Source organism: Narcine bancroftii, chromosome 5, assembly GCF_036971445.1.
Source record: "Narcine bancroftii isolate sNarBan1 chromosome 5, sNarBan1.hap1, whole genome shotgun sequence".
NCBI classification, from domain to species: Eukaryota; Metazoa; Chordata; class Chondrichthyes; order Torpediniformes; family Narcinidae; genus Narcine; species Narcine bancroftii.
This window is the reverse complement of record NC_091473.1, coordinates 204,362,973-204,375,848: the sequence shown is the minus strand read 5'-3', so window position 1 is coordinate 204,375,848 and position 12,876 is coordinate 204,362,973. Positions and strand designations below refer to the sequence as shown.

Sequence of the window (12,876 nt, the reverse complement as noted above, 5' to 3'; positions counted from 1 at the left end):
AACTACACACCAGGAAGAAAAGTTCCAGCCTCTCTCTATAACCAAAGCCCCAGTCTGGTCCATGGGAACATCCCGTTGATTATTTTCTGCCCTCTCTTCAGCTCGATGACTACAGCCAGACCAGAACTGCAAAAGGGGAAATATCTGGGCTGATATTTCTTGCAGAATAAATCCTTCCCACCCCCTCCAACCTCGTCACTTGCCCAATTCCCTAACATCCCACCTCCTCCAACCCAGCCCTCACCCCTCCATTGAGGTGGAGGGGGAGTCATCTGTACTCACAACGGTGCACTCACCATCAAGCAGCACTGTGCACAACCAGGCCTTTTTGGACATGTTGCCGTGGGCATGACAAACACAGAAACTGGTTTGTAAGTTGCAGAGCAGGAGGGAATGGGCAGAGAGGACAGCAAAGTAGGGGGGGGGTTGGTGGTGTCCAAGGCACTGCAGGAGAGAGTGGTGAATCAATCCAGGCAATATGCAGCCATAGGGTTGAGCAGAGAATTAAAGCAAAGGTCGACAGGTTTCTCAATGTGAGGGGGGAGGAGGAAGGCAAGGAATGGGGTTGAGAGGAAAAGTACAGCATCAGCCATTCAATTTGTGCAACACATTAGACCCCAGTTTGGTAACCAGATGTTTAAAGGGCAGGAGGGTAAATGTGGCCAGATCTACTGACCCCCCGAGAGGCGTGTCTTTAATCAAGTGAATTGTCTTTCTACAGGATGGAGGGTGCACCTGTCCCGGTGACGTGGCCAAGGCATTCGGTGAGTTCCCTCTCGTGATGGGGGGAGGGAAGCACCCACCCCTGCGACACAGGATTCCAGGCTGCTTCGTTCTCCTGGTCCTCCAGGAAATCACAGCACCAGGAGTGTGGGGTAGGGGTCGATCTGACTCCTAACCCGGTGTGTGGGGGGAGGGGCTTGATCTGACCCTGACCCAGTGTGAGTGAGTAGGGGGTCAATCTTACCCTCGGTCCAGTCCCTGACGTGTGTGTGGGGAGGGAGGGGAGGGGCTGGGTCTGACCCCTAGGTGGGGGTTGGGTTCTGATGACAGCATCCTTCCCTCTGTGGACTCTCTCCTCCCCTCTGCAGACCCTCTCCCCTTTACCTCTGTGACCCCTATCCCCCTTCCCCCTGTGGCCCTTCTCCCATTGAATCCCAGAACAATTACAGCACAAAAACAGGCCACTTTGGCCCCTTTAGTCTGTGCCGAATCATTTGATCATGCCTGATCCTACTGACCTCTCCCATCCATGAACCTGTCCAAATTTCCCTTAAATGTTAAGGCCGCATCTACCACTTCAGCTCTCACCACTCTCTGAGAGGAGTTCCCCCTAAACCTTTCCCCCTTCACTCTTAATCCATGTCCTCTGGTTTGTATCTTACCTACCCTCAGTGGAAAAGCCTGTCTACATTTACTCTGTTTATCCCCTCATAATTTTAAGTACCCCTATCAAATCTCCCTCATTCTTCTACACTCCAGGGAATAAAGTCCTACCCACACATGTCAAACTCAGGCCCGCGGGCCAAATTTGGCCCGTAATATAATTATATTTGGCCTGCAAGATCATATCAATATGTATTAGAGCTGGCCGCCGCGCCAGTATAGCGCATGCACAGCTAATACTACAAATCCCAGAATGCTTTGCAAATGCGTTGGCGCCGGCCCGTCAGCCCGCTAATCGCCCCCACCTCCTCTCTTTACTTTCATTAGCATCTGCGACCTGTCGCCCAACTCACATGTAATAAACCCCTTACGAAAAATGGCCAAACGAAAGACAGAAAACAGGACCTTTCAAGACAGGTGGGAGGCAGACTATATGTTCATCATTTTAAAAGACAAACCTGTTTTTCATTGAAGCAAGTTGTTATTTTTTTGACTTGTTGGCTTGTGAAAAAAATACATTTAAAAGGAGCTTAAAGGCTACAGAGAAATATCATTTATTGAATATTTTATTTCTCATTTGTTAATGCTTCTTCTGGAAAGAGTTTAACCAAAACTATTATTAAACATTTATTTTAATAAGAAAAAGTTTCATTACATATGTTGAAAGAAGAGAAAACATGCAGATTTTGTTGAAAATTTTCAATAAATATTTCGTTTGGCCCACGACTTAGTCCAAGTTTTTAATTTTGGCCCTCTGTGAATTTGAGTTTGACACCCCTGTCCTAACCTGTCTAACCTTTCCCTGTAACTCAGTTCCTGAAGTCCAGGCAACATCCCAGTAAATCCTCTCTGCACTCACTCTTACTAACATCCTTCCTGTAATTAGGTGACCAAAACTACACACAATACTTCATATTTGGCCTCACCAATGTCTTATACAACTTTAACATAACATCCCAACTCCTGTACTCAATGCTTTTACGAAGGCCAAGATGCCAACAGCTCTCTTTACAACCCTGTCCACATGTGACGCCACTTTCAGGGAACAATGTATCTGCATTCCCAGATCCCTCTGTTTTACTGTACTCCTATGTACATCCTTTCTTGGTTTGTCCTTCCAAAATGCAACACCTCACATTTGTCTGCATTAAATTCCATCTGCCATTTTTCAGTCCACTTTACCAGTTGGTCCAGATCTCTCTGCAAGATTTAAAAACCGTCACTGTCCACAACGCCTCCAATCTTAGTGTCATCCGCAAATTTGCTAATCCAGTTTACCACATGATCATCCAGATCATAGATCTAGATAACAAACAACCATATAGTCCCAGCACTGATCCCTGAGACCCACCACTAGTCATAGGCCTCCATTCTGAGAAGCATCAATCACCACTACTCTTTGGTTTCTACCTTCCAGCCATTGTTGAATCAAGTTCACTACCTAGCGTCTGAACCTTCCTAACCTCCCATGCAGGACCTCGACAAAGGCCTTACTAAAGTCCTTGTAGACCACGCCCACAGCCTTTCCTTCATCAATTTTACTGATAACTTCCTTGAAAACAATCTATAAAACACGACCTACCTCGCACAAAGCCATGTTGACTATCCCTAATCAGTCCCTGGCTCTCCAAATACTGTAATTGTATATCCGATCTCTTAGAACACCTGCCATTAATTTCCCTACTACTGATGTCAGGCTCACCAGACTATAATTTCCAAGGTTACTTTTGGAGCCTTTTTTAAACAATCCTCCGGCACCTCACCCATAGCTAAGGCCATTTAAATATTTGTGTCAGATCCCCTGCAATTTCTACACGAGCCTCCCACAAGATCCGAGGAAATATCTTATGAGGCTTTGGAGATTTATCTTCCTTTATTCACTTTAAGACAGCAAGCACTTCCTCCTCTTTAATCTATATGGGTTCCATGACCTCACTGCTTGTTTTCCTTACCTCCCACGACTCTGTGCCTGTTTCCTTAGTGAATACTGGGGAAAAAAACATTTAAGATCTCCCCCATTTCTTTTGGTTCCATTCAAAGATGACTACTCAGATCTTCAAAGGGAACAATTTTGTCCCTTACTATCCTTTTACTCTTAATGTACCTGTAGAAGCCCTTAGGATTTTCCTTCACATTGTCTGCAAAAGCAACCTCGTGTCTTCATTTAGCCTTCCTGATTACTTTCTTGGGATTTTTCCCTTCCCCTCTGTGGCTCCTCTCTCCTCACCTCTGTGGTCCTCCCCCTCTACATCCACTCCTCCTCTGCAGCTGCCACCCCTCTCCCTTCCCCCTCTACACCTGTGCTCCTGCACCTCCCTAACTGATGTTTCATCCCTACCCCTCCTCGACCCCAGGTGCCGGTGCCGATTATGTGATGCTGGGCGGCATGTTTGCTGGACACACACAGTGCGGAGGGGAGACCATCGAGAAGAATGGCAAGAAGTACAAACTCTTCTATGGCATGAGCTCCGAGACAGCCATGAAGATGCACAGCGGAGGGGTTTCTGATTACAGGTGGGCATTTGGAGGGGAGGGAGGGCAAAAAAGGGGAGAGTGGCGGGCATGGAGGAGGAAAGGGAGCATTGGTAGGAAAAGGGTAGAGGGCAGAGAGGAGGGAAGGGAAGGAAAAGGAGGATAGAAAGGGTGGAGGACAGGGTAGAGAGGAGGGAGGGGCAGATGAGAAATGGGAAGAGCAGAGGGAGACAACAAGAGAAAGGAGGTAAGAGAGAGGGAGGTGCAGGGGTAAGAGAGGAGGATGGTATGGAGGGGGAGAGAGGTAGTGGGAGGGGTGAGGGGCACAGGAGGGGACAGACTGAGCAGAGAGGGGAGCAGGGTGGAGACAAAGAGAAGCCAGGGTGGGGACAGGAAGGGTGAGGGAACGGAGATGGAAAGGGGAGAGGCCAGAGAGGGGAAGGGGAGGGACAGGGAGAGGGGACAGAGAGGGATGGGAACAGAAGGGGGAGGAAATGGAAGGAGAGAGGGGGAAGTCGAGGGAACAGCGGGGGTAAGGGGAGGGAGAAAGTCAAGGGGGACCGAGAGGGACAGGATGGAATAGGAGGGGACAGAAAGGGAAGGGGGCTGAGAGGAGAAGGGGAGGGGGACAGAGGAAATAAAGGGAGGGACATGGGGAAGGGGACAGGGGTAATTGGAGGGTCAGTGGGGAAGGGGACAGAAAGACGAAGGGGAGGGGACCAAAGGGAAGAGGGGACAGAGAGGGAAGGGGACAGAAAGGGGAACAGAAGGGGAGGGGACAGGGTGGAAGGGGAGGTAACAGAGGGAGGAAGTTGAAGGGTCAGAGAGGACAGGAAGAACAGACTGGGTGTTTGAGGGAGATTTGCAGACCCTCTGTTTATTGGCAGGGCGTCAGAGGGGAAGACAGTAGAAGTGGAGTTTAAAGGCGATGTGGAGGACACGGTGCGAGACATCCTGGGTGGTGTGCGTTCCACTTGCACCTACGTGGGAGCTGCCAAGCTGAAGGAGCTGAGCCGGCGGACCACCTTTATCCGCGTCACACAGCAACTCAACACAGTCTTCAGCTAGACTTTCCCGGGATGCTGACTCCAGTACATCATTCCAACTAGGATCCTGACTCTGACAACTGCTTCTCCAAACATTTCAACTCCTTCCCTCCCCCTAGCAAACTCTGAGCTTCACTTTGTATCTGTCCCTGGGAGTGTGTGACAAGACAGTACAGAGGGAGCTTCACTCTGTGTCTGTACCCGGAGTGTGTGACGGGACAGTGTGGAAGGCGATTCACTCTGTGTCTGTCCCTGGGAGTGTGAGGGGATGGGGAGGAGGGAGCTTCAGTTTTGAATTTTTCCTCTGGTTCAATATATTCATTCCTCTTTGGGACCATGTGCTGAATTGGTTATAACTTGGACCATCTGCTGCTTCTTGTCCACGATCTGGGTCATTGCTGCAAACTGTGCCTTGATGTACATGAGATAATTGAGAAAAGAGGGAAGAGTGTATCACCCTTTGTGTGTGACTGTCTGACTGTCTTACATCTTACTGTCTGACTGTCTTACATCTCTCTTGACCAAGTCTGTTTCTGTGTCTTACCATCAAAATATTGCATCCTGCATGTCTATCTCCCTGTTTGTCTCCCTACCCCATCCCTGTTTCCATGTGTCTCTCATCTGTATCTCCACGTGTCTGACTCTCCCCATCTCTGCGTCTCCATGTGTCTGTCTCTCCCCATCTCTGTGTCTCCATGTGTCTGTCTCTCCCCATCTCTGTGTCTCCATGTGTCTGTCTCTCCCCATCTCTGTGTCTCCATGTGTCTGTCTCTCCCCATCTCTGTGTCTATCTCCCCATCTCGGTTTCCATGTGTCTGTCTCTCCCCATCTCTGTGTCTCCATGTGTCTGTCTCTCCTCATCTCTGTGTCTCCATGTGTCTGTCTCTCCTCATCCCTGTCTCCATGTGTCTGTCTCTCCTCATCTGTCTCCAGGTGTCTGTCTCTCCTCATCTGTCTCCATGTGTCTGTCTCTCCTCATCTCTGTCTCCATGTGTCTGTCTCTCCTCATCTCTGTGACTATCTCCCTCTATCTCTGTGTCTCCATGTGTCTGTCTCTCCCCGTCTATGTCTCCATGTGTGTTTCTCTCCCTTTCTTTGTGTCTGTCTGTCACTCTGTCTCGGTCTCCCTCTCCTGTGTCTGTCTCCCTACCTCTGTGTCTGTTTCCCTGTCTCGGGCCATGTCCTCCCATCAGCATTTGGCTCCTTAGTTCTTTAAAAGCAGTCACAAGGTCAAATATTAAGGCCAAGCAACTTTCCAAGGAATGTTCTTCCTTTTCGACTGGAGTTGTCCTTGTCCACGCTCACAATGGGATGGGGACAGAGTGGTACTGGTCCACGACCCAACAACACAGACCAGGCTTGTAAGAGTGGGTGCAGTCTTTTATTGATTTGTGATCCGCTTGGAGGGAGAAAAGAAAAGTTCCAGACATAGGTGCCCAACCCCTCCTCCATCATGGTCTGGGTCTCACCTATCAGGGATAGGGGGGTAGTCTCAGTGACCCAGGGTCAACCACATGACAGTGTCCATTGTGCAACTGCCTGAAGAATCTCAGCCAGAGGTCCCATTGGTATGTGGCAGGCATCTCCCTCCCCTTGCGACAGATTGGGGGGAGGGGGGGGGGTTGGTGGGGGAGGGAGGGAGGGAGATCAGACTAATGAGTCAGTGTTAGGTCACTCTCCCAGTTTCTGCAGGAGAGAAGGGGAGGGAGGAAAAAGAGACAAAAAAATCAGCATCCAGGTCACAGGAAAGAGAAGCAGGCCATTCATCCAACTCTAACCCTGCCAGCCCTCGAATGAATTCCATCTCCCAGCACATGTCGCAATGCCATCTGTAACTTGTTACAGCAATGACCTGGGCAAAAAAGGTCCCCCGTAAATTACTCCTGCAACTGCTCCCCCTTTACAACAAACTTACCCCCTCGTTTTACCCTCCTCACCTCTCCCTGAACCTATCTCCTTGAGTTTTACCCCCTCCACCTCTCCCTGAACCTATCTCCTTGAGTTTTAACCCCGCCACCTCTTCCTGAACTTAACCCCTCGAGTTTTACCTCCCTCCCTCCAATCCTGAACCCACCCCCTTGAATTTTACCTCCCTCCCCCACGGTGAACTTGTTGCTCAAGATCAAGCCATTCAATCCCTCTTGAAACTTGCAAAAGAACAGGAAGCCACTCAGAAAATCTCAGACCTGTGCACAGTGACAGGAGGCCATTCAGCATCTCTCAGATGTTATCCTGGAACAGGAGGCTAATCAGCCTCTCACAGACTTGTTACATTGGCTTCTCAGGCCTATTACAGGGACATGACGCTGTTCAGCCCCTCTTGGGCCTGTTATATGGGGTCAGCAGGCTATTCAGCCCCTGTCAATCCTGTCACATCGGGATAGGTGACTGGCCAGCCCCTCAGGCCTGTCAGTTACAGATGCAGACTCATTGAGGGGAGGGGCAATCATTGCTCACACTTCCATTGAGTTATTGTGCCTCACCCACCCACCCACCCACTGCCCTAGTGTCACTAGGGTGACACCATTAGAGAGGGTGACAGCAAAATGAATCACGTGGTTTCATCTGCATGCACTCCCGGCACACGCATTTGTCTAAAACGCTGGAGGGAGGGGGAAGTGTAATAGCATAGCAGACAGAGGAGGTCCATAGCAGGTATGCGCCCCCCCCCCCCCCGGTTACCCTGATGCCCCCAAATTAGATCTCTCCTGACGCCGACTTTGTGAAGATTGGAGGCCATTCAGTCCCTCTCAGGCCTGTCACATAGGGAATAGGAAGCTGTCCAGCCCCCTCAGGCCTGTAACATAGGGGTGGAGACCTTTCTGCCCCTCTCAGGCCTGTCACATAGGGATAGCAGCCATCCAGTCCCCCAGAGCGGTCATATAGGGAGGTCATTCAACCCTTGGATGCTTCCTCTCAATCAAATCAGATAACCCAATTACTTGCCAGTGCCTGATTTCCCCTTCCTCCCCACACATGGCTGAGAGAAACTCACCGGTCTCCTTTTCTGAATCAGATGTGGAAAGCCAGTCAGGTTGGAGGTGCTGGATCAGGGTTGGGATGAGGGTTTTATGCCAGGTCCTCTGGTACAACTGCATGGGCCTCTGGGGAGAGAAAAAGACAGAAGGTTGGTGTGGGTGAAAGCCAGCACCAGTGGGCTCTAGGTAGAGGTGGGGGTGAGAAAGGAGCAGGAGGAGGATACTTGCTCCTTCCTATCCCATGTCAAGCCTCAGTCAAATCTCATCTGATCTGTCCCATCATCCTGAGCTCTTGCCTTCACTCCCACCATCCCCTGAACATCTCCCTCCTGATACCATCTACCATCCATCCCCACCAGGTTCCTCTAATCACCTCTCTGCCTCCTGTCCCCATCCCTCCCACCACCTAACTCCAACTGTCCATTATCTATCCCCACGAGGTTCCTCCAATCAACTCCCAGCCTCCTGTCCCCATTCCTCCCACCACCTAACTCCAACCGTCCATCATCCATCCCCAGCAGGTTCCTTGAATCACCTCCCGGCCTCCTGTCCCCGTTCCTCCCACCATCTAACTCCAAGCGTCCATCATCCATCTCCACCAGGTTTCTCCAATCGCCTCCCTACCTCCTGTCCCCATACCTCCCACCACCTGACTCCAACCGTCTTATCATCCATCCCCACCAGGTCCCACCCATCCCCTCCCTGCCTCTTTCTCCCCTCTCATCCCCCACATATTGCTGTAGCATTGTTTTCTCTCCCTTCTCTGCCTTAACTCAGGGAGCTGACCGCATTCTTCTCACATCCCTGTCAACTCCCTCTCAACCATGTTCCAAAGGAATTTACAGCGGCTGATTAAAGCACCAACATGCAAGGACTCTGGCACCTGGGAGGAGACGGGTTGGGATTGAATCCACCCAGTCCTATGGAGAGGCTGCAAACACTGCACGCACGTCGCCAAAGGTAGGGACCAAACCAGGGTCTCTGGAGGTGGGAATGGGTCCAATTCCCTTGGCAGGGGAGGATCATCAGGTGGTGGATTGGAAATGGTTCTCTTTCAATGTTCCGCTACCATCCAAACCTGAGGAATCTAATTTTCCTCACTTTCCCAGATCTAAGGGGGCATCCAAGTGGGTTTCAAGAATATAACCAAAAATCAGATCATTTCACATGTATAATAATCACATTCCAAGGAAAAAGAAGTATCTTTTATTATTGTTCCACATCTGTCCACCCCACACCACACTCTCTTCACAGACCTATTTCTCTTCCCTCAGAGATAGGACCCAGTACCACTTCCCAAGGAAAAGGTATTTAAAAAAAAAGAAAACTGTACCTTACTGAATGGTAAAACCTTCCCTTTAGTGTGAAATAGATTAAACCCCCCCCCCATTTATACAGGTAGTAAGGAAACCCACTAACACCTACATAGATTCTGGAGACTCACCTCCCAACCTCTCAGGTAAAACAATTTCAGGAAATTTAGCTCTTCCCCCCCCCCACCAAAGGATTAATATCAAAAAATTACGTGGGAAGAAAAAGTACAATTATTCAAATTTTAAAAATTAAGTTCAAAGGAATTCTCTTTCAACTTTCTTCAAAATTGGTAGTTTGTTCACAAAGTACTACTTTTTTTAAAAAATTTTTTATTTTTCACACCATAAATCACGTTAGCCATGATATACACTTTTTCTTTTTCACACATATACAGTGACTTTTTCACCCCCCCCTCCCTCCTCCCAAGCCACCCCCCCTCTCATCCATTTTAGGTATACAATCTAGGTTGCATTAAGCCAGTCAGACAATGTTGTCATTCAACAAAAATACACCAGAAATTCTACTGAGTCCATTCTTTTCTTTTCTTCTCCATCCATCAACTTAGGTAATGTTTGTTCCCGGTAGGTTTTCGCTATTGTATTTAATGTAAGGCTCCCATACTTGTTCGAATATTTCAATATTATTTCTTAAACTATATGTTATTTTTTCTAATGGAATACATTTATTCATTTCTATATACCATTGTTGTATTTTCAAATTATCTTCCAATTTCCAGGTTGACATAATACATTTTTTTCTACGGCTAGGGCTATCTTAACAAATCTTTTTTGTGCATCTTCCAAGTCAATTCCAAATTCTTTATTTTTTATGTTACTTAGGAGAAAGATCTCTGGATTCTTTGGTATATTGTTTTCTGTTATTTTATTTAATATTTGATTGAGATCATCCCAAAATTTTTCTACTCTCTCACATGTCCAGATTGCATGAATTGTTGTTCCCCTTTCTTTTTTACATCGAAAACATCTATCAGATACTGTTGGGTCCCATTTATTTAACTTCTGCGGTGTAATGTATAGTCTGTGTAACCAATTATACTGTATCATACGCAGCCTCGTATTTATTGTATTTCTCATCGTTCCAGAACATAATTTTTCCCATGTTTCCTTTTTTATCTTTATATTTAAATCTTGTTCCCATTTTTGTTTAGTTTTACCATTTGTTTCCTCATTCTCCTTTTCTTGCAGTTTAATATACATATTTGTTATAAATCTTTTGATTAACATTGTATCTGTAATCACATATTCAAGGTTACTTCCCTTTGGTAAACTCAAATTGCTTCCTAATTTATCTTTCAAGTAGGATCTCAGTTGGTAATATGCCAGCGCTGTATCTCCAGTTATATTGTACTTATCTCTCATTTGTTCAAAGGATAAGAATCTACTTCCTGAAAAACAATTTTCTATTCTTTTAATCCCTTTTTTTTCCCATTTTCTAAAGTAAAGGTTGTCTATTGTAAAAGGGAGTAGCTTATTTTGCGTCAATATTAGCTTTGGTAATTGATAATTTGTTTTATTTCTTTCTACATAAATCTTCTTCCATATATTGAGGAGATGGTGTAATACTGGAGAAGTTCTATGTTGTACCAATTTTTCGTCCCATTTATATAATATGTGTTCAGGTATCTTTTCCCCTATTTTATCTAATTCTAATCTCGTCCAGTCTGGTTTTTCCCTTGTTTGATAAAAATCTGATAGGTACCTTAATTGTGCGGCTCTATAATAATTTTTGAAGTTTGGCAATTGTAAGCCTCCTTGTTTATACCATTCTGTTAATTTATCTAGTGCTATCCTCGGTTTCCCCCCTCTCCATAAAAATTTCCTTATTATTTTCTTTAACTCTTTGAAGAATTTTTCTGTCAGTTGTATTGGCAATGCCTGAAATAAGTATAGTATCCTTTGAAAAATGTTCATTTTAATACAGTTTATCCTTCCTATCAGTGTTAGTGGTAGCTCTTTCCAATGCTCTAAATCGTCCTGTAATTTTTTCATTAGTGGATTGTAATTGAGTTTATATAATTGGCCTAGATTTTTGTTTATTTGTACACCTAGGTATCTTATTGCCTGCATTTGCCATCTGAATGGGGATTCCTTCTTAAATTTTGAGAAATCCGCGTTATTCATAGGTATTACTTCACTTTTATTTACGTTTATCTTGTATCCCGACACTTCTCCATATTCCTTCAATTTCTTATATAGTTCTTTTATTGATAGTTCTGGTTCTGTTAAGTACACTATCACATCATCCGCAAATAGACTGATTTTATATTCCCAGTCTTTTATTTTTATTCCTTTTATATTATTATCCATTCTTATCGATTCTGCTAGTGGTTCTATAGCTAGCGCAAACAATAATGGTGATAGTGGGCATCCCTGCCGCGTTGACCTGCTTAAGTTAAATTGCTTTGATACATGTCCATTTACTGTCACTTTCGCTAACGGTCCCTTATATAATGCTTTAATCCAATTAATATACTTCTCCGGTAAACTGAATTTTTGCAATACTTTGAACAAATAATTCCATTCTACTCTGTCGAAGGCCTTCTCTGCGTCTAAAGCAACTGCTACTGCAGGTGCTTTATTTCCTTCTACTGCATGAATTAAGTTAATAAATTTACAAATATTGTCTGTTGTGTGTCTTTTTTTGATAAATCCAGTTTGGTCTAAATTTACCATTTTCGGTACCTGTTCTGCTAATCTGTTTGCTAATAGTTTAGCTATTATCTTATAATCTGTGTTTAGCAAAGATATTGGTCTATATGACGCTGGTGAGAGAGGATCTTTCCCTTGTTTTAGTATCACTGTAATTATTGCTGTTTTACATGAATCTGGTAAGTTTTGTGTCTCATCAATCTGGTTGATTACATCCAGGAGGGGCGGTATTAATAGGTCTTTAAATGTTTTGTAGAATTCTATTGGGAGTCCATCCTCTCCTGGTGTCTTATTTTTTGGTAATTTTTTTATTATCTCTTGTATTTCTACTGTTCCAAATGGTTCTGTTAATTTATTTTGTTCCTCTATTTGTAGTTTTGGTAGTTCAATTTTAGTCAAAAATTCATCTATTTTCCCTTCGTTTTCAGTTCGGTATAATTGTTCATAGAATTCTCTGAAGTTTTCCTTAATTTCTTTTGGATTATATGTAATTTGTTTGTCTTTTTTCCTTGTTGCCAATACCATTTTCTTAGTTTGCTCTGTCTTAAGCTGCCATGCTAAGATTTTGTGTTTTTTCACCTAGTTCATAATATTTCTGTTTTGTCTTCATTATATTCTTCTCCACCTTATATGTTTGTAATGTTTCATATTTTATTTTTTTATCCACCAATTCTCTTCTTTTGGTTGTATCTTCCTTTATTGCTAATTTTTTTTCTATGTTTACTATTTCCCTTTCCAACTGCTCTGTTTCCTGATTATAGTCCTTCTTCATCTTGGTTACATAACTTATTATTTGCCCTCTAATGAATGCTTTCATTGCGTCCCATAGTATAAACTTATCATCCACTGATTCCGTATTTACTTCAAAGTACATTTTTTATTGTTTTTCAATAAATTCTCTAAAATCCTGTCTTTTAAGTAGCATGGGGTTTAATCTCCATCTATACATTCTTGGAGGGATGTCCTCTAGCTTTACTGTCAGTATTAAGGGTGAATGGTCCGATAGCATTC

General features: G+C 45.1%; 2 protein-coding genes across 5 annotated transcripts in view; one reads left to right on the top strand and one right to left on the bottom strand.

The window, feature by feature from the left end:
* Positions 1-12,876, top strand: part of LOC138764620 (GMP reductase 2-like) — a 70,017-nt gene that overhangs the window by 48,070 nt on the left and 9,071 nt on the right. For 2 of the 4 annotated variants that reach the window (XM_069940769.1, XM_069940771.1), the window contains exons 7-9: positions 722-764; positions 3,741-3,900; positions 4,746-11,791. In XM_069940769.1, coding sequence (XP_069796870.1) covers positions 722-764; positions 3,741-3,900; positions 4,746-4,926 — 384 coding nt within the window. In that variant the 3' untranslated portion in view covers positions 4,927-11,791. Of the gene's footprint in view, positions 1-721; positions 765-3,740; positions 3,901-4,745; positions 11,792-12,876 lie in introns of those variants that run through there. The other 2 variants (XR_011358230.1, XM_069940770.1) reach the window with 2 other exon arrangements.
* The window catches only part of LOC138765481 (TERF1-interacting nuclear factor 2-like), a 38,430-nt gene continuing 31,817 nt past the window's right edge, over positions 6,264-12,876 (bottom strand). The window contains exons 11-12 of the mRNA XM_069942519.1: positions 7,900-8,008; positions 6,264-6,756 (exon numbers count right to left, since the gene is read on the bottom strand). Of these exons, the coding sequence (XP_069798620.1) occupies positions 6,668-6,756; positions 7,900-8,008 (198 nt within the window). The 3' untranslated portion in view covers positions 6,264-6,667. The remainder of the gene's footprint in view (positions 6,757-7,899; positions 8,009-12,876) is intronic.